General features: G+C 49.8%; 8 protein-coding genes across 8 annotated transcripts; 3 read left to right on the top strand and 5 right to left on the bottom strand.

Moving 5' to 3' along the window:
* Positions 1-2040: 2040 nt before the first annotated feature.
* Positions 2041-3313, bottom strand: F5891DRAFT_1061467 (protein-tyrosine phosphatase-like protein). The gene is made up of 2 exons (XM_041362923.1): positions 2449-3313; positions 2041-2396 (listed from the first exon to the last, which is right to left on the bottom strand). Exon 1 carries the CDS (start codon positions 3155-3157, stop codon positions 2486-2488), a length of 672 nt encoding a protein of 223 aa, XP_041220331.1. The 5' UTR covers positions 3158-3313; the 3' UTR covers positions 2041-2396; positions 2449-2485.
* A 1947-nt stretch (positions 3314-5260) lies between these two features.
* On the bottom strand, positions 5261-6252 carry F5891DRAFT_1130850 (uncharacterized protein; the record flags this gene model as incomplete). Its single annotated transcript, XM_041364579.1, has 3 exons — positions 5261-5479; positions 5537-5775; positions 5832-6252. 3 exons carry the CDS (start codon positions 6250-6252, stop codon positions 5261-5263), a joined length of 879 nt encoding a protein of 292 aa, XP_041220330.1.
* Positions 6253-9118: 2866 nt separating this feature from the next.
* On the top strand, positions 9119-12577 carry F5891DRAFT_1175920 (uncharacterized protein). The gene is made up of 8 exons (XM_041365741.1): positions 9119-9708; positions 9752-9814; positions 9873-10060; positions 10114-10431; positions 10487-10595; positions 10650-10955; positions 11006-11888; positions 11945-12577. The coding sequence occupies exons 1-8, from the start codon at positions 9354-9356 to the stop codon at positions 12483-12485; spliced, it is 2763 nt and encodes a 920-aa protein (XP_041220329.1). The 5' UTR covers positions 9119-9353; the 3' UTR covers positions 12486-12577.
* Positions 12578-12949: 372 nt separating this feature from the next.
* On the bottom strand, positions 12950-14389 carry F5891DRAFT_984775 (uncharacterized protein; the record flags this gene model as incomplete). Its single annotated transcript, XM_041377491.1, has 5 exons — positions 12950-13122; positions 13177-13585; positions 13915-13996; positions 14076-14113; positions 14147-14389. 5 exons carry the CDS (start codon positions 14387-14389, stop codon positions 12950-12952), a joined length of 945 nt encoding a protein of 314 aa, XP_041220328.1.
* A 1402-nt stretch (positions 14390-15791) lies between these two features.
* On the bottom strand, positions 15792-16318 carry F5891DRAFT_1194907 (uncharacterized protein; the record flags this gene model as incomplete). The annotated part of the gene is made up of 3 exons (XM_041368014.1): positions 15792-15850; positions 15904-16203; positions 16255-16318. The coding sequence occupies 3 exons, from the start codon at positions 16316-16318 to the stop codon at positions 15792-15794; spliced, it is 423 nt and encodes a 140-aa protein (XP_041220327.1).
* A 96-nt stretch (positions 16319-16414) lies between these two features.
* F5891DRAFT_1194906 (uncharacterized protein) lies at positions 16415-19849 on the top strand (the record flags this gene model as incomplete). Its single annotated transcript, XM_041368013.1, has 1 exon — positions 16415-19849. The coding sequence occupies one exon, from the start codon at positions 16415-16417 to the stop codon at positions 19847-19849; it is 3435 nt and encodes a 1144-aa protein (XP_041220326.1).
* A 406-nt stretch (positions 19850-20255) lies between these two features.
* On the bottom strand, positions 20256-21294 carry F5891DRAFT_1194905 (uncharacterized protein; the record flags this gene model as incomplete). The annotated part of the gene is made up of 6 exons (XM_041368012.1): positions 20256-20398; positions 20451-20663; positions 20710-20792; positions 20845-21017; positions 21063-21095; positions 21151-21294. 6 exons carry the CDS (start codon positions 21292-21294, stop codon positions 20256-20258), a joined length of 789 nt encoding a protein of 262 aa, XP_041220325.1.
* Positions 21295-22634: 1340 nt separating this feature from the next.
* Positions 22635-25923, top strand: F5891DRAFT_1061388 (uncharacterized protein). Its single transcript, XM_041362922.1, has 12 exons — positions 22635-22956; positions 23022-23136; positions 23274-23488; positions 23541-23858; positions 23912-23981; positions 24043-24342; positions 24394-24469; positions 24508-25108; positions 25132-25265; positions 25322-25466; positions 25502-25664; positions 25797-25923. Exons 1-12 carry the CDS (start codon positions 22792-22794, stop codon positions 25859-25861), a joined length of 2367 nt encoding a protein of 788 aa, XP_041220324.1. The 5' UTR covers positions 22635-22791; the 3' UTR covers positions 25862-25923.
* Positions 25924-26258: the final 335 nt, after the last annotated feature.

The following is a 26258-nucleotide window of genomic DNA, read 5'->3' as shown; positions in this document are numbered from 1 at the left end:
CTGCCGGTTCAAATGATGAAGCGATGAGTGAGAGACTGGGATGAGAGACCAGTGGTTCGAGCGAGCGTTTTGCGATTCGCGAAGAAGAGAATTGGCCATGCTTGCTGGCAGGTTATGATACAATGGTCGTAATCAATTGAATACGCTCCACCTGCGAGTTTTGCCGAAGTTTGGGCCATCTGACAGCAAATAACCATTCTCCCAAATCGACCAGAACCGTGCCCACGAGGATATAAAAGCTGGTGGTTGTCCTACAGTGTCACCCCATCCTCAGAAATATCATTCGAGAACGCCCTCAGAGGATTTTATATCACCTCGCAAAGAAAATGCGCTTACCCTTCCTCGCCGTTGTTATTGCTTTGACAGCATCTATGTCTGTCAGTGCATGTGGAGGCCCGGATATAGACTGCCTCAATGATGGGGATTGCTGCAGTCTCGTTTGTCTCGTGAGTATGAGCAGGTCGCTGTACAACTGGGATTCAACCGTGTGACTCACCTGCGCGCCTTAGAGTCAAGGCTTGTTCTGCGCGTAGTAGTCGGTTGGAAATTGAGCCAGCAGCCCGAGCGCCACGTCGTGACGGTGATTCATGTTTCTGTTTTCGCTATGGTATCATGGTTGATGGTGCAATACCTAGTTCGGAGCCAATCGATACAGTTACTTTTGGACAAATTTTCGCACTGCTCGAGCAATATGGATGTTTGAATGTATCTGAAAATGATCGATCGTGCCTAGTTTTTCTCATGGCCCACTAAGCTAAGTTCGAGGTCGAGTAGCGTAGGGAGCTCAGGAGTGATTCTCTTCATCGAGTGATTGTTGGATGAGGTGCAAGGGCGAGTGGCGCATCAGTAAACCTGGGATTGGGATATATTGTTGTGCATCGCAGTAGCCAACGTAAAACTGCCGACCACTTTCACATGGGAATGTGTTGCATTGACAAGGAAACACCAATTTGCAAGCTCGCGGACATGGTAGCCAAATTAGTCCTGTGACCTTATTCAGTTGAATGGATCTGAGAAAAAATGCACAAGCACCGGTGCATGAAGCCAAATATGGACACAGACTGAGATGGACGATGAACGAGGTTGCAACGTGCGTAAGTGAAAATCAATTCGAAGTCATCGCCAACTTGTGCCATCGAAGAGGAACCAGGCTAAGAAGACCCCAGTGATTAGAAGTCATGGAACGAGAATGATCATACTCACCTATACCACGGCCTTTTCTGATGCACTGTGTCAATTATGTATTCTGAGAGTGAATGCAAATTATTGACCACACTGATGCTAGCTGACATGTGTTAACAATTCGTGAAGCGCGCGACAAGAATACACCCTTGCAAGGGTTATAACCAGACGCTACAATTAGGTTGCGCCTTCGTTCGAGAAGTTTAGAGCAATCTTCACAGGACTGTAATTGGAGGTGGGCAAAGCCTGCGAATAATGTCAGGCCCTAATTCAACACACATGCCACATGGTCAGCATCACGTAAAAGACGGCCAGTCGAACATGAAAATCTACTTGCGATAGAGTAGGAAGTGCCCCACAACCCTCCACGTGGGATGATAGGGACCTGAGAGCGGTTAGGCACTATCTAATTTAAAAAGGACGCCCGAGCACTCGATCTTACCATCCCAAGAGCGATTGCAGCAGCAAACACGAGCTGCGTGTTATCAGAAAGGCGCAAATTCAGGCAGCTGTAGCATATGGGCGGTCAGATTCAAACATGCGTTGAAGCCATGGCACGTACAGTGACTCGTGTTCTTCAGATATTACTCCGCTTGCTGTGCCGATCAAAACTCGACAAGGCCCCTTCGTCATATCTCTGCTGCCCTGCAATGATCTGTTCGTACTGCTTATCAGTTCAGGAAAGGTAAAACACTTGCTCTCTCTCGCCTACTTATACCTGGATGGAAATTCGCATATCGTCAAATGAAACGTCGAAGTATCACCTACACGAGATTTTTGGCGCCGCAGTCGTTCTCGGCGAACACCGAGAACTGCTCGATTCATTCATAGCACGTGCGATTGCCGTCTACTTGCTGCTCACTGGTGTAATTTGGTCTTCATTCATATCAACAGCTTCCATACATGAGCAGACTCTTTCAATACTAATTCATTCATGACGGTATACATCCTGTGTGATCAAACTTCTACTTGAAGCGCAGTCCGAAGATCTTAGATGTATGTACTAAGTCACGGTGTGGCATGATGGAGTACACTCAGTGGCACCCTTCATTATCTGTGATCATACACATCACCGGCACTGTGACAGAGGGAAGAAATGTGGCCAGCCACGTGCTAGTATGAGACTAGGAACCAGGGCCATGATTAGGGAAATATGAATAGGGATATAATAGCTACAGTGAGGTGTGACGTGAGAGGATGAATACAAAGGTATGCTGAAAACGCGTTCATTAGCAAGGCGCGAGTAAGAAAGAAGAACAGGCATACCAGCAGGCAAGCAAAACACGCGCACTGTCACGGTTCTCTATACACGCACCATCGCCGGACTCGTGAAATTCCTCACAAACTCAAACTGCGGGCCAGTCTCTGGCGAGTGCGGGAAGCGCTTGCACTTCTCGACGGTCCGCCACTCCCGTTCTATTATCTTCAGTGCTTCTTCGCCGTCCCTTGCGATTCCTGCCTCCACGAGCCAGCACCCAATAACTAGGCCGGTCCTCCCAATCCCACCGCGGCAATGCACGGCACACACGCGCCCTTGCTCTGCATTTTCCCTGAGAACATCCAGCACTAGACGCATGAAATATGTTGGCTTGTGAGGTAGCGAACGATCAGGGATAGGGAACTGGTGGTAGTGGATGGTAGTCGCATCGAGGCCAGCGGCACTTATGTGCCTTGAGAGGTGGGGCTTGTAGGGTATGAGTTCTTCAGGCTCAGTGAGGTCGATGAAGGTGCGAACGCCAGCGGCGAGAAGCTTGTCAAGTTTCTGGGTGGATGTTTCAAATGGAGACCAGGGGTACTCGCATGCGAGTAGCAGTGGAGTTGCCCAGTATGAGTTAGGTATTGGGCGCAGGCGTAGTGAACTTAGTGGAAGCCTGCGTGGGCGGGAGGGGCCCGAGCTCTTGTATGGGGAAGCAGCCGTATGGGTTTTGTTTTTGCGTGGGGAAGAGAGCTTGTGGGATACATTGAGTGATGGCATTGCTGCTTGAGAGGAATGTAATTCGTAACGAATTCGTATAAGATGAACTCGCGTGTGGCTTAATGCAAGCTCGCCGTCTACTGCTCGAGTTTTATACCGCCAGTCACAATATTCGAGAACCAGTTGCTAGACCCAAGCTAGACCCTTCACATTTCATTTTCGTCCGGTTTTATCCGATTGCCGAGCCCAGACAGGTCCTTATCACACTGTCACCTGGATGTTGAACACATTGATCCAGTGCTATCAGCGAGCTTCACGGCCACCACTCGGACCATGTTTTCAATCCCAGGGCCTGACCAGCGCTTAAACCCAGTACTGATTGTCGATGACGTAGGGACTTGCTCAATAATCTTTTGACTGGTCTTTAGCACATCATGATCCTATTACTCCATCGTTCAAATAGCAAGGATATTTTCAGTTGACACTGCCTAATCCTCTTTTCGCCGCTCTATTGCCCTGGGCTCACCGCGAGGTTAGCCTCACCTCCTCCAGAAGGACTTCTTTCATACTTTTATCGCTGCGATCACGAATCTCTATGGTCTTGGTATGCCGGTGTGTAAAACCCCCTCATCTTATGGCATGTGGGGGATGCACAGTCTAACTGCAGTACGTATCATCTACATTTGGCATCCTTATGTCCTATGTCCACGGCGACGGCATCAAGGCTGTGCTCGTATTCGGGGAACACGAAGACGTCATGATAAGAAGCAGGGCATAGCATATGCACGCTCATCAACTCCTATCGAATCACGCAATGCTCGTTTCATCTGATAGCTACAGCATCAATACAGCTCCGGTACATCATCCGGCAAAATCAGGCGCTCATTCCTTCCTCCTTTCTCAATTATGGGTCCTTTTACTGTGAGTGGTTGATTGCCTCTATACGTTACCGATGCGCTTTCTCATGTCCCTCATTAGCATGCAAGTCAACTGCAAGTTGTATGCAGTGGACCATACGCCACGACTGAATCATACTTGTCGTTCCCTGCAATAGGCCATCTACATTTCGAAATAGATTGCCTTTTAGTGAACGCAGTCACCAGGTTATTCTTGTGTTTCAGCCAACTCAACAGTGGGCGCGTCGGCCGTAATCTTGGACGTTTCAGATGCCATCTGAGGATTTGGAGTATCATATGTCACACGCCACACTTCCAGTATTGTGGTAGTCGTTTCAGATCAATCAGGCGAGGGACCCCGCGGTCAGACGCACTGACCGGGACACACAGGATCGGCAGGAGCCACCAGCAAATCCAAACTCTCACTTATCACTCTGTCAGACACATCCTGTAGCCCGGGTGCATAGCATGGATGTAGCACTGCTCGTCTCACTCACGGGCATTGTCTTGTTTTTCGCTGGACACTCGATTTGCTCCTGGCTGGTGAGTTCGACGTTCATTCTAGCTTCGACCTTCTGCCAGACTTCGCGAACAGCATGGCGGCACAACGAATAGCTATAATTTAGCCGACTTAGAGGTTCTCTGAGATCCGCTGCGTCATACTGGCTGGCAGCATGTTTGAGATGGGAACACAATCAGCTACAGTGAAAGCACATCTGTCAATATTTTTGGTACGCACTGCACATCAGGGTTTACTTGACACTCCCGTGATTCACGATCCAACGCGCGCACCGGCTGGAACACCGCGGTGATGTTTGGTGTCCAAGGACTTACCAGCTAAGACCGAACGTCACTTATGCCACACAGCCCATGGAACATCGCCAGAAGAGATAATCGATGCGAACATCATAATTCAACGAGAAAGCCGAACAGATCCAGAGTGCATGAAATATTTCGTTACAGGCAGTGCGATGCGCTGGTGCGGAGATTTGGTTCTGATGAATTTTGCGAACAAAGAATCACAGAAGATAGACAGACAGACAAAACGGTGAAGGGAAAGATAGATAGATATACTTACATAAATAATCCGACTACAAGACAAGGTCTGCAATGGAGAAGAAATGTAAGATGTTCGAATGATAGTGGCATCATGCGTCTGAGCTCAGCTTCCCGAATCTTCGCCTGCAACCCCACAGTGCATTGCTCCGAAACTCGGGTGAATGATGTTGATGCAACGGGTTCCAGCGTCTTTGGCAGAGTCAGGGACTTACAGAAAACTTCCGTTGCGCCCACTACCGAAACGTTCTCCTAGTCCTTTAGCATCCCGAAGCATCTTCTGCCTCTGTTTATCATCCATAAGCCGTCCACCTAGAGACATATCACGTTCATGATCCCAGATAACCGAGGGTTCACTCTGAATGTGCTTCTCTTCCTCTTTTTCTCGCTCTAGATGTGACTCTACAAGGGCTGATCCACGAGCCTTGCGCTGTTAAATAATAAATCAGATTCCATTTGAATGGACGAATGATCAAAGGACACGTACTGTGTGCTCGTCAACTCCTCTTCGAATCTCTTCATCCCGTCTCCGTCGCTTTGCCGTGTCATGCGAGTCCTCCTCCGGCGGTGCATTTGCTGCACGTCGTTTCCGTCCAGCAACTTCGTCAGCAAGACGTTGCTGTCTTTCTGCGGGTGTCTCGGTCCAAAGGGAAGATCCAGAGTTGTCACGCGATGGTGCAGCGCTACGTGCGAACTGACGAGGCCTGGCTTTCGTCGGGTCAAGTGCTATATGACTTCGATAAGCACACAAGTCAGAAAACCGCGTGTTGAAGGAAACGTACATGCCAATAAGTCGCCACTTTTAGGAGGCACAAGCATCCACTCTTCCCGCTGAAGCTTTTTCGGCTTGCTCGCCTCTTCCTGTAGTTTCCTTCTCCTTTCCTCCCTCTCCATGAACTCTTCCACGCCTGACTTTTCTTCTATTTGTGAAGCATAAGCTGCAGGAAGTGGTTGAGGTCCAACATCTGAATCCGAGTCATCATCGTAAGGAGTTTGTGAGTGAGGTACTGATGGTCCTACATAGTGTCGTTGTGGAAGTGGTGTATTCGATACGCTCTTTGAAGGCAACGAAGGCCCAGCTGCGCGGGAGGCACTAAGGTCGGGTGGCAGAGCTGGTGTGTAATCGTCATCTTCGTCAGAATCCCCGGCCGACGCAACGGTTGCAAGGAGGTGTGCAGGAATTTGTGGGCCTATGGAAGACATTTGGGAGTAGCTTGAAGCACTTGGTGAATTCGTAACTCTTAGCTTATGTAATCGTAACAGCGGCGCCAGACTCGGGTTCCGCTCTCCCGGCGCAAAACAGTGTGGCGCGTAGTACGGACGGCGGATATAATATCCGCAGTCCAGCGGCACAAAGACGACCAGGTGGCGGACTTTGGCTGACTTTTGAATCACCTCGGTGTTGAGATAGGCGCCGAGACGCAAGGCCCAAGGTACGAACGCAGACTCGATTCAGAATGAGATTGATCGTATGATATTCATTTGTGAACGCTTACTTATAAAAAGAGTCGTCGAGATAGAAACATCTCAGACCTGTCCTACTGAGTCGCTGACTAGAGACGGAGATGCTGTCACCACTCCGCCACCGAACGGCTGCCAAGAAGGTACCAGCAGTGTAACGTAAAGACCTCGAAGAAACCTTGTCAGCTCTGATAATTAGTACTGAAGTAGTACCTCTGGAAAATACTCAACTCAGATATCGCTCTGCGTTCTTCGAATAAACGACAAATGAATTTAATTGGCTGAGACCTTACGAGGATAAAACTATGCTTTTATCACCAGAAAATTGCCCGAAGCGGTGACCGGTCATTATTACAGGTCCATGCGGTGACCTTCACATCGTTCATCACTGAGTACTGAGTTTTTGCTCGTGCCTTGCCGAACAATTTCCGACTGATAAGTTACAGGTCACTTATCACCGTTTTTGCTCGTACCTTACTGACAGTCTGTGAGAGCTAAACAATTTCCGAGTGATAGCAGATCACTCATCACCGCCCTTCCGGCGCAAAACAGGGTGGTGCGTAGTACAGCACTACGGCGGATATATCCACAGTCTGGCGGCATAAAGACGACCAGGCCACGGTGGACTTTGGCTGACCTTCGAATCACCTCGGTACGTGCTGCACTGCTAATCTTATCAGCACATACAGGGCACGCACATCTGGCATGGACCCAGCATCCTACCTACCACCTTCCAATAGTCATTGTCCGAAGCCTGGGTGCGGAAAACCTCTTCCTGTAAAGTTCAAGAAGGGCGGTATCAATGATAGGAAGGCATACCTACTGGTAAGTTCCCCCTCATACTCTAGTAGCTGACTCGTAGTTCATTGATGCTCGTTTGGTAGTGTGTCAATCCAACGGTTCACAGTGACAAGTACTGGTGGGTCCCTCCTCACTGGGTCCATGAAGAGCGCTTGCTACCACTCACTCAAGGTCCGGAGGTCATGGTAGGAAATGCTCTTGTGGCACAGAAGAGCGGACTACTGATATTTATGTAGGCAGTGCCAGTCGCAGACGGGCCGCTTCAATCCCTTCAGACAGGAGAATTTCAAAGTTTTAATCACTTTACATTGACACGAGATGAGGATCGTGTGACGAATCGAGACGCTGGGACTAGGAATAGGAACGGGACTTCTAATTGGGTCAAAAGACTGAGGAGGAAATTCGCCGGGGAGAAGTCTTAATACGCTGATTGAGACGGAGAATCAAAGGAGAACGTGTATGAGACATGTAACGAAGAGTGATTGCATATGTAAACACACATGATACGAGTACGCACGAAAACAGCAACGACTCTCGTGTTCTTCTAAGACAGTCGAAAAAGAGCAAAAGACACAACCTGTATGAATTCAGTTGCTACGTCGCCCCGCATTAGAACTTTCAAGTTTCTAGAGAAATTTACTCCCCCGGTGTGCATAGTTCCCTGACCGCATTCTCATCGATCCTCCTCTCCAAACATATCTCAAACGGTGCAGCATATATGTTTAGAATGCAAGCGCATCAATCTTTGCTGCAGGATTCTCCAAAAGGCAGAAAGCCCACAGAACAAGAGCCGTGTTGATGAAGACCGACTGATTTGCGACATGTTGACCATGACGCTCTGACGTTTTCAAGTAAAGCATGAGAAATGGTCGAGAGATGAACGACACCACTCACGGGCGGCCAAAGCCAAAAGTGAGAAATCGGAGATCACCGTGCACACGGCATGCATCGTCAATCCAACGCTGAGGATTAAATATGTATGGTTCTGGGAAGACGAGCGGGGTTGTTTGCAACAGCCCTGGAACACGAGCATCAGGCAGAAAAGTCAGAAGATGAAATAGCCAACGTCCAGGCGGTAATGGTAACCGCCTTGCATCGTTGTTTCACAATCCAGAGGCTAGCTAGGGCGATAAGGGGGGTACATGCAATGATAATCACCATCGAATTGGTTGATAGTCACGAATCACGATACCCCACCACTTCGCAATAAGTTAAAACTCCAAAACAGTGGTTAGTTGCCGTGATGGGAGACAGATACGGTGAGATTACCGTGCATAGTCGCACTAACTAATACAAAGACACGTTCAACACCTGCACGGGTGTCATGTCCTGCGGCCTTGCTATGATAGTATGGGAACCTGATGACTACCCTGGTGATTGGTAGTAGGGCGAGTGCCAAGACATTTCGACTCCATCTGAAGATTGCGGTAGACCTTCATGCCGTTCTTGATGACCCATTGGATTGGTTGTGCCACAGGACCGTCAACCATTAGGTTTATAAACATTGCAATGAAGGTCAACCCGGAAGCGCAAGCGCCAAAGTGGGTCACCATTCTAAAAATGTACTCCAAACTTGAGTAGCCGCCCAAAATAATACGTACTAGGAGATCTAGTCACGAATACTGTACTGGCTTAAGAAACAGATGTTTTCAAAGACAGGGAAGATGTAGGATTTTTTGAACGAGTCTAACAGACATAGGAACGCGGCCTGTGTCTGAATCGTGTGGGCGCTTAGTAATTTCCATTATGTAACCTTGTGGCAATCGCGTACGCTCGGGACTAGCCTGGCTTATATAAAAATTCCCCACTCTTGACATGTGACGCACGTCAGACTGGTCACGAGTCTAGCAATCGCGTCAGTTTAATCGTTTACCGATGCCATTGGGCTCTCCCTTCGAATGATACTCCTAGGATGTGGCACAGAAGCGCGGACTATTAGTAATATTGATGTAGGTCTCAGACGCGCCGCTTGAATCGGTTTTCAATCTCTCCGAACAGGACAACTTCAGCGTTTCGATCACTTTGCATCGACACGCTCCGCCATGTCAGGTTCAACATCAACATCGCAGGATCTTTCCATAACACCCCTGCCGCTCACATTACAACAACGTGATGAGATCGATCGAGTCTTACTGAAGGCCAGTGGCCGCATCCTGAAGAGTATCAGTGAAGATAAAGAAGACGCCACATCGGACTCGGATCTCTTGGACTACGCGTTTGTCTCGATCATGGAACGAACTCTTTTGGCAGCCAATAGATTGCTCAAACGCGAACACTTGAAGGAAAAACTTGACCCGGACATGGCACAAGAGGAAACACTGCAGAAACACCCTCAACTACGGGAAATCGTCCGCCACGCCTGTCGGACGCGCTCGTTCTCCCACATCGCTGACCTCAGTGAGTGTTCGTGTCAGCGACATGAATGCCCCTCTGTTGACAGTCGCTGGAAATGCAGCAATATTTCAAATACCCCAAGCTAGCGATCCCGTGCGGTCGTCTCAAGGTGAGAGACTTCTATCTTGTAACATCTACAGTCACATCTCAGGTCAGTTGTATCCTAGATGAGGACCGGTCAGACTTTCTTTACGATTCATTCGTCAGACCTTACGTTGGCAAGGCGGTGGACGGTTTCTATGAGTACCTGAAAAATAACAACATGGAGTTCAGGGGCCCGCGTGGGCCATACTATGCTAAGTTCTGTTCGATCGTCCAAAGTTCTGGTACGGGAAAATCAAGACTAATGATCGAGGTCAGCGTTCTACAGTCCATGTTCGTATCAGGTGGCTAAAGCATCGAATTTAGCTCCGGAACAAAGGTGTTATTGTCTTGTACATGAACCTTCGTGATCGAAATGATCCGGGCTTCCCTATGCGAGACCTAGTGCCCGCGCGTATATTGACGGAAGATACGGACTGCACTGCAGCCGAGTATACCGCTCGTTGCTGCGCGTTCTTTACTGCCATATTTCAGACGCTTCAGGAGGATCTGAGCGGCATATTACCTCGGCTACGCTCCGGCAATCCTAATCCTGTAATCAAATCATGGAATGACCAGATGTGCAACATGCGTTCGAACGCTCGTGACGAGTTCTTTCAGAAGGTTCATTCTCGATATGAGGAGGTGAGCAGGGAAAGTCGTAGTCTCTTGACAGATGGGCTAAATAAGTTTGCAACAGACCCTTACCAAGATTAAAATACCAAACCCCGGAGAGAAAACCGACGTGAACCCCGCTGCGCCAACAGCAGAGGAGACCACCGCAAAGTTAGGGAGTATGTCTCTCACAGGTAATTGTTGTAATTTGCGCAATGCAGCCATCCGAGCTCACACTGCGTAAACAGACGAAAAGATCAGGGCGCCGAAATTGGAAGGCGAATCATTCGTCACGACATCTTATAACAACATGCTGATGGCTCTGGGTATATTGACCGAGAACAAGGACCAGGTCTCGAATCATGATCCCAAACTCGTGATAGCATTTGACGAGGCCCATCCTCTGAGCAACATGAGTGCAAAGGGTTTTCGTCCATCACATATCATTGGCAGGACGATCAACTGCTACTCCAGGAACAACAATGCACCGGTCTGGGTCGTCTTTGCATCCACGACCTCGCAAGTGGCACATTTTTCAGCGCCGAAGTCGATCCGTAAGTACCTGCTATACGCTGCCTGTTTCCAATCTTGAACAATCTAGCAGATGATTCTCTGCGCGTAGCGGTAGCAGGCCAACTCCTCTATCCGCCCTATACACGTCTTGGTTGGGACCAGAATGCAGATTCTTTGTCTAGTACATCGGCGAATAATGTTGCGAGCTTTGATCACATCGTTGGATTCGGTCGTCCACTGTTTGTCCCTATGTTTTTATTCTCGTTTTCAATCTCGTTGACCACCATGAATAGATGGAAGTCACTCGTAGGGAAACGTCCTATCTCTGAAGTTTTGGAACTGGCTGCCCAGAAACTCTGCAAATCGATCACATTTAATGCGAATGATGCGAACCAGGCTCTTGCTATCCTGTCCCAGAGATTCGGTCTCGACATTTGCTTGGGTCACCCCGATGCTGTGTCTTATCTCGAAAAGGCAGTAGCTAGTTACCTGCGCATATGCTTTTCGACGACCGAAGATAGGATGTGGTCCTTCACCGGTTATCCATCGGAGCCCATTCTGTCTTGCGTTGCAGCAATGATACTCCATAGGACGCCTGGCGATGTGGATGATGTTTTGTCGATCTTGAAAAAAAAGATTGATGGTGGGATGGTCGAGATAGGACAGAGCGGGGAGTTGGCCAGCAGGCTTTTGCTACTTCTCGCTAAGGATCTCTTTGTCCGCAAGGACCCCCCCAATGGCGTGATCCAGGATTTACTCTATTACGGAAGTGGGGATGCGGAACTGATCGACTGCCGGAAGGTCTCCGTCATCGATTTCCTGGAGTACCTATTTGGCGAGACATTCTGGTCGAGGACAGTTGTGGAGGCCAAGGCAGCTTTTCAGCATGCTTACATCAATTTCTCGCACTGGGTGTCCATGACAGAGTTCATCTCACCGCCAGTTCCCGATCAAACTGACGCTGATTCGTTGAGGTAAGCAAGCTTCGAGGCATTGCGATATTATATCTGAGATTATCACCTCTGTATAGTGCTAGATGCAGCTCCGAAGAGTGGACTTTGCGCCACTGGCATCGCACAAGCGCGGTCCAATGCTGTCATCTGCAGCCGCTCGTCGACAAGATGATTCCCATCTATTTCGACGATCCTGACCTCGGCCCCGAAGATCTCAATCGCGTCTCACAGATATTTATTTCCGACAAAGCGGGGAAGAATCGCCATGAGTATGACTTAGGGTGGGTCACTCGCACGCATGATTCAATCCAGTGCCTATCGAATCTCCCCTACATCGCTCTTCTCCTCGACCTGAATGTGGAACCAAAGCTTAACGTTACGTTCCCGGAGAAGGAGCCAAAACACACTGAAACAGACCGATGTCTGCGGATCTACGCTTCTGGAATAAGCGAGACCACATTCCCATTCTTGAGCAAACATTCCGGTGTTGCGAGCCAGCTGCGTGGGCTTGTCTCTCGGCAGAAGGAGGCACCATCCCAAACCATTCTCGAAGCCCTGGTCAAATTTGGGAGTACGGCTAGGCTACGCAACTTGCAGTGGGAATTACAAGATGCATGATAATTCAATACAACTCGGATCATGACTGTACGATTGTAGTAGAGTGAAAAGCGATGTAGTGCATGTTCCTGTGTATGATAGATAATGATCGTAGCGCTACCGCTCTGTTCGATCTGTTTTCACCCTTTGTAACCTTGTAGTTTTACGATTTTTCAAGGAACTTTGTCGGCCATTGTTTTGATTTCACATTTTCACTTCTACGGTGGGCATAAATGGAGGCTTCAATTGTGCTAATTAGACATCCACCAAAACTTGGTGTTGGGTCATTACAACTGAGTCGGTATCGAACGAGACGCATCCCACAAATGGCGGAATTTTTTTGGCACGAACCATAAATACAGCCATGTTCGACAAGAATTCGTGGTAGCCAAGGACAAAAGCTTTTGGGGAGAGGCAAAGCAGGATAGATAAAATTGCGGGTAATGAGCAGCATCATAGTGGTACGCTATTGACCGTCCATCTCCCTATTCAGTGATGTCAGGATTGCATCGCGGTTTGGTAAAAGAAGCGTTTCTTATGGTGAGAAGGCGAGGGACGCCGGCCCCGACACACATGATACGAGTACACACGAAAACAGCAACGACACTCGCAGCGCTACGTGCGAACTGACGAGGCCTGGCTTTCGTCGGGTCAAGTGCTATGACTCTGATAAGTACACAAGTTAGAGAACTGCGTGTTGAATGGAACGTACATGCCAATAAGTCGCCACTTTGTGGAGGCACAAGCATCCACTCTTCCCGCTGAAGCTTTTTCATCTTGCTCGTCTCTTCCTGAAGTTGCCGTCTCCTTTCATCCCTCTCCAAGAACTCTTCCACGCCTGACTTTTCTTCTATTTGTGAAGCATAAGCTGTAGGAAGTGGTTGAGGCCCAACATCTAAATACGAGCCATCATCGTAAAGAGCTTGTGAGTGAGGCAATGACGGTCCTACATAGTGTCGTTTTGGGAGTGGTGTATTCGATTCGCTCTTTGAGGGCAACGAAGGCCTAGCTGCGCGGGAGGCAGTAAGGTCAGGTGGCAAAGCCGATGTGTAATCCTCGTCTTCGTCAGAATTTCCTGATAACGCAACAGTTGGAAGGAAGGTGTGCAGAAATTTGTGGGCCTAATATATGGAAGACATTTGGGAGTAGCGATGAAGCACTTGGTGAGTTTGTAACTCTCTAGTAGCTTATGTAATCGTAACAGCGCAACGCAAACTCATTGGCTCACAGATTACTAATGGTGTGTCACACCGTGTGTGTGCGCCTCTTATTTTTTAGATGGAATGATCTAGTTGGGGAGCATCCCAGAGACTTCTCATACAGCATAAGGTCCCTGCGCGCTCGAATAGCAGACGCGTACGCCTATTTCGAAACTCGTGGTGATTTCTCAATACCTTTAACATGTTTACTAATAGCTACAGCCTGACTTGACTCGAGTCGGAGAACTCACGACACCGTTTGTAGTACTGTTTGGCGCAAGGTTCAATACATAGTAGTAAGTAGCAGCGATATATGACTCGTTATTTGATAATCTAGGGATATCATATCAGCGAAGGGGCGGCGCCCAACTTTGAATTATCTCCCGCACCATCATCGTTTGCCTCCACTCACAAATTTATAATCCTATTCATCATCCGCACGCTACATACCTATCCAATCAATTCAGTTTATCCATCAATAACCCGAATTCCGGGGTAAGCAACTATCGACCATTTGGCCACGCAATCCCAGTCCCAAGGCCCTTGCCTCTGGCCCCTTTGAACAAATCGTATCTCAGCTCCTCCAAGGAACAAGCCTACCCACGGCAGCAACAGTCCACATAAACCTCCGCATCCATGGCCAGGAGGGTACAAGCACCCTATATTTGCCTTCCCAGCATCCACCCACAGGACTTCACCACGAGCGGTCCGCGCTAATGCCTGCATCCGCGTGGAACGGACCCAACTTCATAGCAAGAGTTAGTAAACATGGGGCCTGTAAAGTTCGTGTCACCAGCCAACACCAGTCGCCATCAGCTCGACGACTGGCATCTTCGTTTTCAAGTTTGTCTTCCTCAGCAGATGTGCCAGCCCCCGTGGCTGAGAGTCTCGCATGCCAGGCAGAGGGGAGGGTTATACTTATCTGCTGCATCCGCTGTTATAGCATGATACGCAGAAGAGAGCAGCAGAGGGAAAGAATATAGCGTGGATTCCGGGGAGTATCATTTCGGATGGTGCCCACAGCCGATATGTCTTTTGCCACGCACCTTTTCCTATATTCATCTGGTAAGGTGGACTCAACCGTCCCTTCTTCCGGCTTATGAAGGCAGTCACAGGATATTTCAGCGTAGCCCGACTGCAAATCGATACGCTGATCGCCAACAGCTGTTCTACTTCAAGTTCTTGTGTCAGTATCATAACTCGACCCCATGGAAAGATCAGGAATTTTGTTCATGTCTTGATTTGTACACGGGGATGCTGACATTTGGCTACGTCGGACGTTACTATCATAATGTCCGTCGGTCGCAGCAAGCTCAGATCTCACACGGGATTCAGCTCGTTAGACTGATCAGAAATACGAGCGTTTTCTCATGGTCCTCTTTAGACTCTCTCTCGTACGTTGATAAGATACGTATAAAAAGGCTACAGGTTACACTGAAGACCATGGCATAAGCGACATCCAATGCTGCAGATTTCTCCTTGGACCTAATACAGACATCTTGTAAGTCGATTTCTCCTTTGTTCCACAATGGCGTCATCTCAGTCCCTCGAAAAGATGCATTTAGATTCCAGAGGATAATGCATGCGGTCGATGAACGTATTGTTTAGTGAAAATGAGAATGATGCAGTTCTAACCGCACGGATGATAGATCACGATATCCACCCTTGGCTTATAATTCAGAGCCATAGTAACCTGCACACTGTCTTTCAAAGAATGAAAACTTTCAACGTGCGTCTGCTGCTTTATTTCGAAGGCTATTGTCTGTACAATATCCAGTCTTAGCTACCAACTGGGGTCACTGACGCTAACAGGGATGTTCCATGCGTTTTTATATCATATAATGCTGAAATGACAATGAATTGGATCTTTTGTTAACAAAGAACGACGCAAGTTGAGACAGACTGGAGCAGAATGGTACGTAGAGCATACCCGACCTCAATGCACTTGAATCGAATCAAGAAAATTATCAAGCGTCCCAGCTGAGGGCGACTCACATGCTTCAAATACCCGTACACCATACCAGAGAAAGCGCTATATTTCGTGATCATGCAACCACTTTGTACATTTCCACCTCCTGAAACTACCTCAGCAGACCACTCAAGAAACGTACATCACTACTAAGACACGTTAGCTCCCCGTCGGAACACCATCTGTGTTGTGTTCCACTGCTTGATATTGAGGTCTTGCTGAAGACGACGGATCAGCGGAATTGCTGTCATAAAATGACATCTAAACATACGCAGGCGATGCTCTAAAGCGATATTAACAATCGTCTTGACCAACTCCGTCTTTGGGGAGTCACGGATCGATTGTTTTCCTATCTGGAAGCGTCCAAACAATGGCTTCACTTTCCAAGTAGACAGGCGTCCTTGGAATGTGTGGACAACGACGCTCACACCCTCCCTGATAGCAGCTGCTTGCGGAGATGGCATGTACTGCTCTAGAGCGACATAGAAAGAGGGATCAGACTTCTGCTTGTCCTGAAGATAGCGCCGCTTGTTGCAAATATAGAAAGAGTGTTCGAAGATAATGACAGCAGCTAAACAGTCACCAGTAAGCAGATTCATCACAACATGGCCTCAAAATTCACCAGAAATGAGTTGAACAATATTCTCCAATGGTGATGAGCCAGAGGTCTGGCAGATTCGCAACATGAGAAATGTGTACAATCTGCCACCGATTGGACATACGACAGAAAGTAACCTGGACTGTATCACTACACAGTGGTCGTTGTCAAGCTTGTCCTATTGATGGGTCAGCATGGCTCTTGCTCCAATGAGGATCGACAGACTCACGAGCTACGAACGGTGGGCAGCGACTTGGATCAGCATGGCTCCAGCTCCAACGAGGATCGACAGACTCACACCCTGCGAACGGTGGGCAGCGACTTGGATCAGCATGGCTCCAGCTCCAACGAGGATCGACAGACTCACATCCTGCGAACGGTGGGCAGCGACTTGGATCAGCATGGCTCCAGCTCCAACGAGGATCGACAGACTCACTCTCTGCGAACGGTGGGCAGCGACTTGGATCAGCATGGCTCCAGCTCCAACGAAGATCGACAGACTCACTCCCTGCGAACGGTGGGAAGCGACTTGGATCAGCATGGCTCCAGCTCCAACGAGGATCGACAGACTCACATCCTGCGAACGGTGGGCAGCGACTTGGATCAGCATGGCTCCAGCTACAACGAGGATCGACAGACTCACGAACTGCGAACGGTGGGCAGCGACTTGGATCAGCATGGCTCCAGCTCCAACGAGGATCGACAGACTCACATCCTGCGAACGGTGGGCAACGACTTGGATCAGCATGGCTCCAGCTCCAACGAGGATCGACAGACTCACCAACTGCGAACGGTGGGCAGCGACTTGGATCAGCATGGCTCCAGCTCCAACGAGGATCGACAGACTCACATCCTGCGAACGGTGGGCAGCGACTTGGATCAGCATGGCTCCAGCTCCAACGAGGATCGACAGACTCACTCTCTGCGAACGGTGGGCAGCGACTTGGATCAGCATGGCTCCAGCTCCAACGAAGATCGACAGACTCACTCCCTGCGAACGGTGGGAAGCGACTTGGATCAGCATGGCTCCAGCTCCAACGAGGATCGACAGACTCACATCCTGCGAACGGTGGGCAGCGACTTGGATCAGCATGGCTCCAGCTACAACGAGGATCGACAGACTCACGACCTGCGAACGGTGGGCAGCGACTTGGATCAGCATGGCTCCAGCTCCAACGAGGATCGACAGACTCACCAACTGCGAACGGTGGGCAGCGACTTGGATCAGCATGGCTCCAGCTCCAACGAGGATCGACAGACTCACTCTCTGCGAACGGTGGGCAGCGACTTGGATCAGCATGGCTCCAGCTACAACGAGGATCGACAGACTCACGACCTGCGAACGGTGGGCAGCGACTTGGATCAGCATGGCTCCAGCTCCAACGAGGATCGACAGACTCACTCTCTGCGAACGGTGGGCAGCGACTTGGATCAGCATGGCTCCAGCTCCAACGAGGATCGACAGACTCACGACCTGCGAACGGTGGGCAGCGACTTGGATCAGCATGGCTCCAGCTCCAACGAGGATCGACAGACTCACATCCTGCGAACGGTGGGAAGCGACTTGGATCAGCATGGCTCCAGTTCCAACGAGGATCGACAGACTCACTCTCTGCGAACGGTGGGCAGCGACTTGGATCAGCATGGCTCCAGCTCCAACGAGGATCGACAGACTCACGACCTGCGAACGGTGGGAAGCGACTTGGATCAGCATGGCTCCAGCTCCAACGAGGATCGACAGACTCACTCTCTGCGAACGGTGGGCAGCGACTTGGATCAGCATGGCTCCAGCTCCAACGAGGATCGACAGACTCACGAACTGCGAACGGTGGGCAGCGACTTGGATCAGCATGGCTCCAGCTCCAACGAGGATCGACAGACTCACATCCTGCGAACGGTGGGCAGCGACTTGGATCAGCATGGCTCCAGCTCCAACGAGGATCGACAGACTCACTCTCTGCGAACGGTGGGCAGCGACTTGGATCAGCATGGCTCCAGCTCCAACGAAGATCGACAGACTCACTCCCTGCGAACGGTGGGAAGCGACTTGGATCAGCATGGCTCCAGCTCCAACGAGGATCGACAGACTCACATCCTGCGAACGGTGGGCAGCGACTTGGATCAGCATGGCTCCAGCTACAACGAGGATCGACAGACTCACGAACTGCGAACGGTGGGCAGCGACTTGGATCAGCATGGCTCCAGCTCCAACGAGGATCGACAGACTCACATCCTGCGAACGGTGGGCAACGACTTGGATCAGCATGGCTCCAGCTCCAACGAGGATCGACAGACTCACCAACTGCGAACGGTGGGCAGCGACTTGGATCAGCATGGCTCCAGCTCCAACGAGGATCGACAGACTCACATCCTGCGAACGGTGGGCAGCGACTTGGATCAGCATGGCTCCAGCTCCAACGAGGATCGACAGACTCACTCTCTGCGAACGGTGGGCAGCGACTTGGATCAGCATGGCTCCAGCTCCAACGAAGATCGACAGACTCACTCCCTGCGAACGGTGGGAAGCGACTTGGATCAGCATGGCTCCAGCTCCAACGAGGATCGACAGACTCACATCCTGCGAACGGTGGGCAGCGACTTGGATCAGCATGGCTCCAGCTACAACGAGGATCGACAGACTCACGACCTGCGAACGGTGGGCAGCGACTTGGATCAGCATGGCTCCAGCTCCAACGAGGATCGACAGACTCACCAACTGCGAACGGTGGGCAGCGACTTGGATCAGCATGGCTCCAGCTCCAACGAGGATCGACAGACTCACTCTCTGCGAACGGTGGGCAGCGACTTGGATCAGCATGGCTCCAGCTACAACGAGGATCGACAGACTCACGACCTGCGAACGGTGGGCAGCGACTTGGATCAGCATGGCTCCAGCTCCAACGAGGATCGACAGACTCACTCTCTGCGAACGGTGGGCAGCGACTTGGATCAGCATGGCTCCAGCTCCAACGAGGATCGACAGACTCACGACCTGCGAACGGTGGGCAGCGACTTGGATCAGCATGGCTCCAGCTCCAACGAGGATCGACAGACTCACATCCTGCGAACGGTGGGAAGCGACTTGGATCAGCATGGCTCCAGTTCCAACGAGGATCGACAGACTCACTCTCTGCGAACGGTGGGCAGCGACTTGGATCAGCATGGCTCCAGCTCCAACGAGGATCGACAGACTCACGACCTGCGAACGGTGGGAAGCGACTTGGATCAGCATGGCTCCAGCTCCAACGAGGATCGACAGACTCACTCTCTGCGAACGGTGGGCAGCGACTTGGATCAGCATGGCTCCAGCTCCAACGAGGATCGACAGACTCACGAACTGCGAACGGTGGGCAGCGACTTGGATCAGCATGGCTCCAGCTCCAACGAGGATCGACAGACTCACGAACTGCGAACGGTGGGCAGCGACTTGGATCAGCATGGCTCCAGCTCCAACGAGGATCGACAGACTCACTTCCTGCGAACGGTGGGCAGCGACTTGGATCAGCATGGCTCCAGCTCCAACGAGGATCGACAGACTCACTCTCTGCGAACGGTGGGCAGCGACTTGGATCAGCATGGCTCCAGCTCCAACGAGGATCGACAGACTCACTTCCTGTGAACGGTGGGCAGCGACTTGGATCAGCATGGCTCCAGCTCCAACGAGGATCGACAGACTCACGAACTGCGAACGGTGGGCAGCGACTTGGATCAGCATGGCTCCAGCTCCAACGAGGATCGACAGACTCACATCCTGCGAACGGTGGGCAACGACTTGGATCAGCATGGCTCCAGCTCCAACGAGGATTAACAGACGTACTACCTGCAAGTAAACACTCGACGTAAATGAGAGCAACCTTTGAACTTTCCAATAATCTTACCCGAATATGAGGAAACCAACAGCCTAAGATCCCTACTATCTTGTGGCCTTCAATCGTTGTTTTCTTTGCAGAGTCAAGATATTTTGGGAGCGTTCTGCACAATATCAGTCGCTAACATCTGCGGCAGGCGAATGAGACCATGAATAGTTACCTCTCAATTGCATATCTCATGCAGATCTCCAAGTTGGTCTGCTGGGTTGAGACGAATAATTGCTCCAGCATTTCATCGTTCAAAGTTCCAGCCGTGCGTTCGATCAGCGCCCCACAATCTGCGTTATCCTCGTTCATATCTGATGGATAAACAGTCATCATGTATCGCGATTGAACCATAAACCGACTTACTAGGAAGGCATACATGACCTTTTGGAGGCCATCGAACGCCCTTGAGAAACTTCAATTGTGGTCCATCAGGAAATGTTTCTTCGGCGCGTTTCTGAGCCAGTTCTCGAGTGTCTTTAAGAGATTTTCCTTCCCTTCTCAGTTGTGAGTATGCGACATCGTACAGGGCATCAAACTTGGTGAATACTACGATTACTGGAACTGAGGATTGTGACTCTGCGCATCAGTCGAACGTTGACGAGGGTGGGATGCAAAAGCTTACCGCTTCCTGTGTCACACTGAGAAAAGAATTTCTGTTCACCTGCAGTGAACGACCTGTGTGCTTCGTCCATTGGAATGCAATACCTATATTGAAACCGTGAGATAGCGCATGTTGTGACTGATCGGTTACAATTACCATATAGCGTGGAGTCGATTTGTTATTTTGCCTTCCTTGGAACGGTCAGCAATAAATGTCTTTACCTTGATAAATTCCGATTCGCCGCCTGACTCAAACCCGCGTGAATCGTGAAAAATGAAGCCCGGGTTGCTTCGAAACACCATTTCATTTTCGATGTCGTGCAGTCCGCGCTGAGAACACGTCAGTTCCTGTCGTCGACTAAGAGCACAACTCACCTCTCTGGATGCCGCTATGACTGCAAGATCGATCTGATGTGGATGTGTCAGTACCATCTTCCTGCCTAGTAGCAATGTGATGGCCCACCTTTTTCCCGGCGCCGTTGTATATCTCTGGGTTGTCCCGTGTGTTGCAGACTCTCTGCAGGATGGTAGTTTTTCCTGCATTCGCTCTTCCTACAACGAGGATACGGAAGCGACCGATTTTCTCTCTTATCTCTGAAGTATCCATGGAGGAAGGTGAACTTGAATATGACTCACGGAGAAGCGTTGGTGTAGCTTATAATCGATTGCAGTGTGTGAACCCGGCAAATGCCCAACCCGAAGCCTATCTAGAATCAGTGGACAGTGGCTATTGATATCATAGCTGTGTACCACGAGGTAGCTGCCAGCGCATGTGCATGAAGCCAAGCATCAGCCATATTTGAAATTAGTCTACATCAACACTTCAAAGCATACTTTATCCGTACCATACCTATCTCGTTATTTGACTAGGCCAACTCAACGACAGCTTTGGAGTCGTACTACGTTCCCTGTTACCCTTTCGAACTTCGAAGTACTTCAGCCCAAAGCTCCCGTGCGTTACCTCACTTTAATCAGAGGTCAAGGCCTCTAGCATCGCTCAGTAAGGTATTTTCTGCTCGTGTATAAGGTCAAATACCTTTTCATCGCGCCCAGGAGTCGCGCGTCTATTACTGCCCACCACGCCTGGCCTGCAGTCACGGTCTCTCGCTGCCTACCAGGCAGCCACACCTAACCTCCAACCCAACTTCATGAAACCCGGCGCTGCATCGAAGCTTCGAGGACTCACGCTGACTCCGATCCCCGTACCAGAACGTGACCTCCCGAAGCCCTCCTGCCACTTCCTGCTTTAGCCAGTCGCACGAGGGAAATGACGGAGTGCTTATGTGGCCTGAATTTACTTGATGGGTAGCACTGGACGGAATGTGATTTAGCGAACACTCCCTAACTAAGAAAGACAACACACAAGACAAGGAGACACGTCCCTATGTTTTTAAAGCTCATCCAACTTCAACGAAGGATTTCGAAACGGACAGCGAGTGTTAGGATAATGGTGGCTGATAGGGTTGGTGTACCGGCGCAGGTTCGTGTTTTGGAGCACCTGGCGAAAATGATGCCAATACGAGCAGTACAATGCTCCATACCTGGGGAAGATGTGGTTGAGGCCGGAAACATCGATGTTGAATAACTCGGTGACAGTGTGTCGGCAGCATGGATGAGTTTGGTGAAGGTAAAGCAGGCTTTCGCAGAGAACAATGCTGGCCATATGAGAGCGTTGGCGCTAAAAGTGCGCCCTCAATCACCGAAGAAAGACAAAGGCAGCGATGGACAAGTAGAGTTTGGTGTGGTGGAGGGCGCACGCCGCCGCATGCACTGATGAGACTTGACTTGAAAGCTAGTGCTGTCGCCGGTCGGGCTTGTCTTCGTTGCTATGGTTATATGTTGTATGCAAAGCTCGTGTTGAAGCTCATGTATGCTGTGATTCGTTGAACCGGTGGGCGCTTAGTAATTGCCATTATGTAACCTTGTGGCAATCGCGTCCGACTCGGCTTGTGCTCTCCCTTCGAATGATACTCCTAGGATGTGGCACAGAAGCGCGGACCATTAATATTGATGTAGGCAGTGGTCTCAGACGCGCCGCTTGAATCGTTTTTTCAATCCAGGACAACTTCAGCGTTTTAATCACTTTGCATCGACACGCTTCGCCATGTCAGGTTCAACATCAACATCACAGGATCTTCCCATAACACTCCTGCCGCTCACATCGCAACAACGTGATGAGCTCGATCGAGACTTTCTTAAGGCCAATGGTTCCTTCCTGAAGATCCTCAATGAAGAGGACGCCACATCGGATCTCTTGGACTACATGCTTGTCTCGATCATGTTACGAACTCTTTTGGCAGCCAGTAGATTGCTCAAACGTGAACACACTTGAAGGAAACACTTGACCTGGACATGGCACAGGAGGAAACACTGCAGAAACACCCTCAACTACGGGAAATTATTCGCCACGCCTGTCAGACGCGCTCGTTCTCCCACATCGCTGACCTCAGTGAGTGTTCGTGTAAGCGACATGAATGTTCCTCTGTTGACAGTCGCTGGAAACGCAGCAATATTTCAAATACCCCAAGCTAGCGATCCCGTGCGGTCGCCCCAAGGTGAGAGACTTTTATCTTGCAACACCTACAGTCGCATCTGAGGTCAGTTGTATCCTAGTTGAGGACCGGTCAGACTTTATTTACGATTTATTCGTCAGACCTTACGTTGGCAAGGCTGTGGACGGTTTCTACGAGTACCTGAAAAATAATAACATGGAGTTCAGGGGTCCGCGTGGGCCATACTATGCTAAGTTCTGTTCAATCGTCCAAAGTTCTGGTACGGGAAAATCAAGACTAATGATCGAGGTCAGTGTTTTATAGTCCGTGTTCGTATTAGGTAGCTAAAGCATCGAATGAGCTCCGGAAAAAAGGTGTTATTGTCTTGTACATGAACCTCCGCGAGCCAAGTGATCTGGGCTACCCTGTGCGAGACCTAGTGCCCGCGCGTATATTGACGGAAAATACAGGCTGCACTGCAGCCGAGTATACCGCTCATTGTTGCGCCTTCTTCACGGCCATATTCCAGACGCTTCAGCAGGTTCTGAGCAGTAAGCTACTTGAGCTGCACTCTGGAAGTCCTGATCTCGTAATAAAATCATGGAATAACGAAATGTGTGACATGCGCTCGAAAGCTCGTACCGATTTCTTTCAGAAAGTTCAATCTCGATATCAGGATGTGAGCAGGGAAATATAGTTTCTTGACAGATGGACTGATGAAGTTTGCAACAGACACTGGACAATATCAAAATGCCGAAGCTCGAAGAGCAAACCGATGTGGAGACCGCCGCAAAGCCAGGGAGTATGTCACTTGTTGTATTTCGCACAATGCGACCACCTAAGCTCACACTGTGCGTAAACAGATAAGATCAGGTCGGCAAAATCGAGAGGCAAATCATTCGTCACGACATCTTATAACAATATGTTACGGGTTCTGCAACATTTATTTACTGAGGAAGGCAAGGTTTCGAACGATGATCCAAAACTCGTAATAGCATTTGACGAGGCTTACACTTTGAGCAACATGAGTGGAAGGGGTTTTCGTCCATCAGATATCATTGGCAGGACGATCAACTGCTACTCCCGGCAGAGCAACGCATCGGTCTGGGTCGTTTTTGTATCTACGACTTTGCAAGTAGACTTTTCAGCCCCTCAGGAAACCCGTAAGTACATGCTCTACGTCGCCTGTTTCCAGCCTTCACATAATCTGCCAGAAGATTCTACAGGCCTAATAGTATACGGTGGACCTGTCTACCTGCCCTACACATGTCTTGGTTGGGACCAGGATGCGTTCCTATGCCTTATATATCGGCGAATGATGTCGCAAGGTTCAATCACATCGTTGGATTCGGTCGTCCGCTGTTTGTCCCTACGTTTCTATCTTTGTTTCCAATTTCGTTGACCACCATGAATAGATGGAAGTCCCTCGCAGAAAGACGTTCTGTCGCTGATATTTTGATATTGGCTGCCCAGAAACTCTGCAAATCGATAACATTTGATGCGAATGACGCGAAACAGGCTCTTGCTGTCCTGTCCCAGAGATTCGATCTCAACTTTTGCCTTGGTCACCCCGATGCTGCGTCTCATCTCTCAAAAGCAGTGGCTAGTCATCTGCGCATACTCTTCTCAACGACCGAAGATAGGATGTGGTCCTTCACCGGTTATCCATCGGAGCCCATCCTGTCTTGCGTTGCAGCAATTATACTCCATAAGACGCCTAGCAATGTGGATTTTGTTTTGGGGATCTTGAAAAAAAAGATTGATGGTGGGATGGTCGAGATAGGACAGAGCGGGGAGTTGGCCAGCAGGCTTTTGCTGCTTCTCGCTAAGGATCTCTTTGTCCGCAAGGACCCCCCCAATGGCGTGATCCGGGGTTTACTCTATGGGGGAAGTGGGGATGCGGAACTGATCGACTGCCGGAAGGTCTCCGTCATCGATACCTATTTGGCCAGACATTCTGGTCGAGGACAATCGAGGAAGCCAAGGCAGCTTTTCAGCATGCTTACATCAATTTCTTACATTGGGTGTCTATGACAGAGTTCATCTCACCGCTAGTTCCCGATCAAACTGAGGCTGATTCTTTGAGGTAAGTAAGCCTCCAGGCATTGCGATATTATATTTAAGATTATCATCTCTGTATAGTGCTAGATGTAGCGCCGAAGAGTGGACTTTGCGCCACTGGCATCGCACAAGCGCGGTCCAACGCTGTCATCTGCAGCCGCTCGTCGACAAGATGATTCCCATCTATTTCGACGATCCTGACCTCGACTCCGAAGATCTCAATCGCGTCTCACAGATGTTTATTTCCGACAAAGCGGGGAGAATTGCCATGAGCATGACTTAGGGTTGGTCACTCGCACGCATGATTCGATCCAGTGCCTATCGAATCTCCCCTACATCGCTCTTCTCCTCGACCTCGATGTGGAACCAAAGCTTAACGTTACATTCTCGGAGAATGAGCCAAACCACGTTGAAATGAACCGATGTCTGCGGATCTACGCTTCTGGAATAAGCGAAACCACATTTCCATTCTTAAGCGAACATCCCGGTGTGGCGCGTGAGCTGCGTGAGCTTGACTCTCGGCAGAAGGAAGTACCATCCCAAACCACTCTCGAAGCCCTCGTCGAATTTGGAAGTACTGCCAGGCTACGCAACTTGCAGTGGGAAGCACAAGATGCATGATAATTCAATACAACTCGGATCATGACTGTACGATTGTAGTAAAGTGAAAAGCGATGTAGGGCATGTTCCTGTGTATCATAGATAATGATCGTAGCGCTACCGCTCTGTTCAGTCTGTTTCCACCCTTTGTGACCTTGTAGTCTTGCGATTTTTCAAGGAACTTTGTTCACTTCATCGGTTGTTACAATCCTCGACTCCCAAAAGGAGAATTTGGTTGGTTTATCGACACAACACAGCACGGTGGGCATAAACGGAGGTTTCAATTGTGCGAATTAGAGATCCACCGACACTTGGTAATGGGTCACAGTCGCTATCGAACGAGACGCATCCCACAAATGGCGTGTTGCACGAACCATAAATACAGCTATGTTCAACAAGAACTCGTGCCAGCCAAGGA

Source organism: Suillus fuscotomentosus (genome assembly GCF_016647785.1).
Source record: "Suillus fuscotomentosus strain FC203 chromosome Unknown F5891scaffold_75, whole genome shotgun sequence".
Taxonomy (NCBI): Eukaryota; Fungi; Basidiomycota; class Agaricomycetes; order Boletales; family Suillaceae; genus Suillus; species Suillus fuscotomentosus.
The sequence above is the reverse complement of the archived record's forward strand: the minus strand, read 5'-3'. Positions and strand labels throughout refer to the sequence as shown.

Bases quoted from the DNA above. Each gene is read 5' to 3' on its own strand.
- F5891DRAFT_1061467 (XM_041362923.1), bottom strand. From the start codon at position 3,157: ATGCCATCACTCAATGTATCCCACAAGCTCTCTTCCCCACGCAAAAAC.
- F5891DRAFT_1061388 (XM_041362922.1), top strand. From the start codon at position 22,792: ATGTCAGGTTCAACATCAACATCACAGGATCTTCCCATAACACTCCTG. The intron at 25,266-25,321 runs GTAAGTAAGCCT...ATCTCTGTATAG, and splicing joins ACTGAGGCTGATTCTTTGAG to TGCTAGATGTAGCGCCGAAG. The intron at 25,467-25,501 runs GTCTCACAGATG...CAAAGCGGGGAG, and splicing joins ACTCCGAAGATCTCAATCGC to AATTGCCATGAGCATGACTT.
- F5891DRAFT_1175920 (XM_041365741.1), top strand. From the start codon at position 9,354: ATGTCAGGTTCAACATCAACATCGCAGGATCTTTCCATAACACCCCTG. The intron at 10,596-10,649 runs GTAATTGTTGTA...CTGCGTAAACAG, and splicing joins AGGGAGTATGTCTCTCACAG to ACGAAAAGATCAGGGCGCCG. The intron at 10,956-11,005 runs GTAAGTACCTGC...ACAATCTAGCAG, and splicing joins TTCAGCGCCGAAGTCGATCC to ATGATTCTCTGCGCGTAGCG.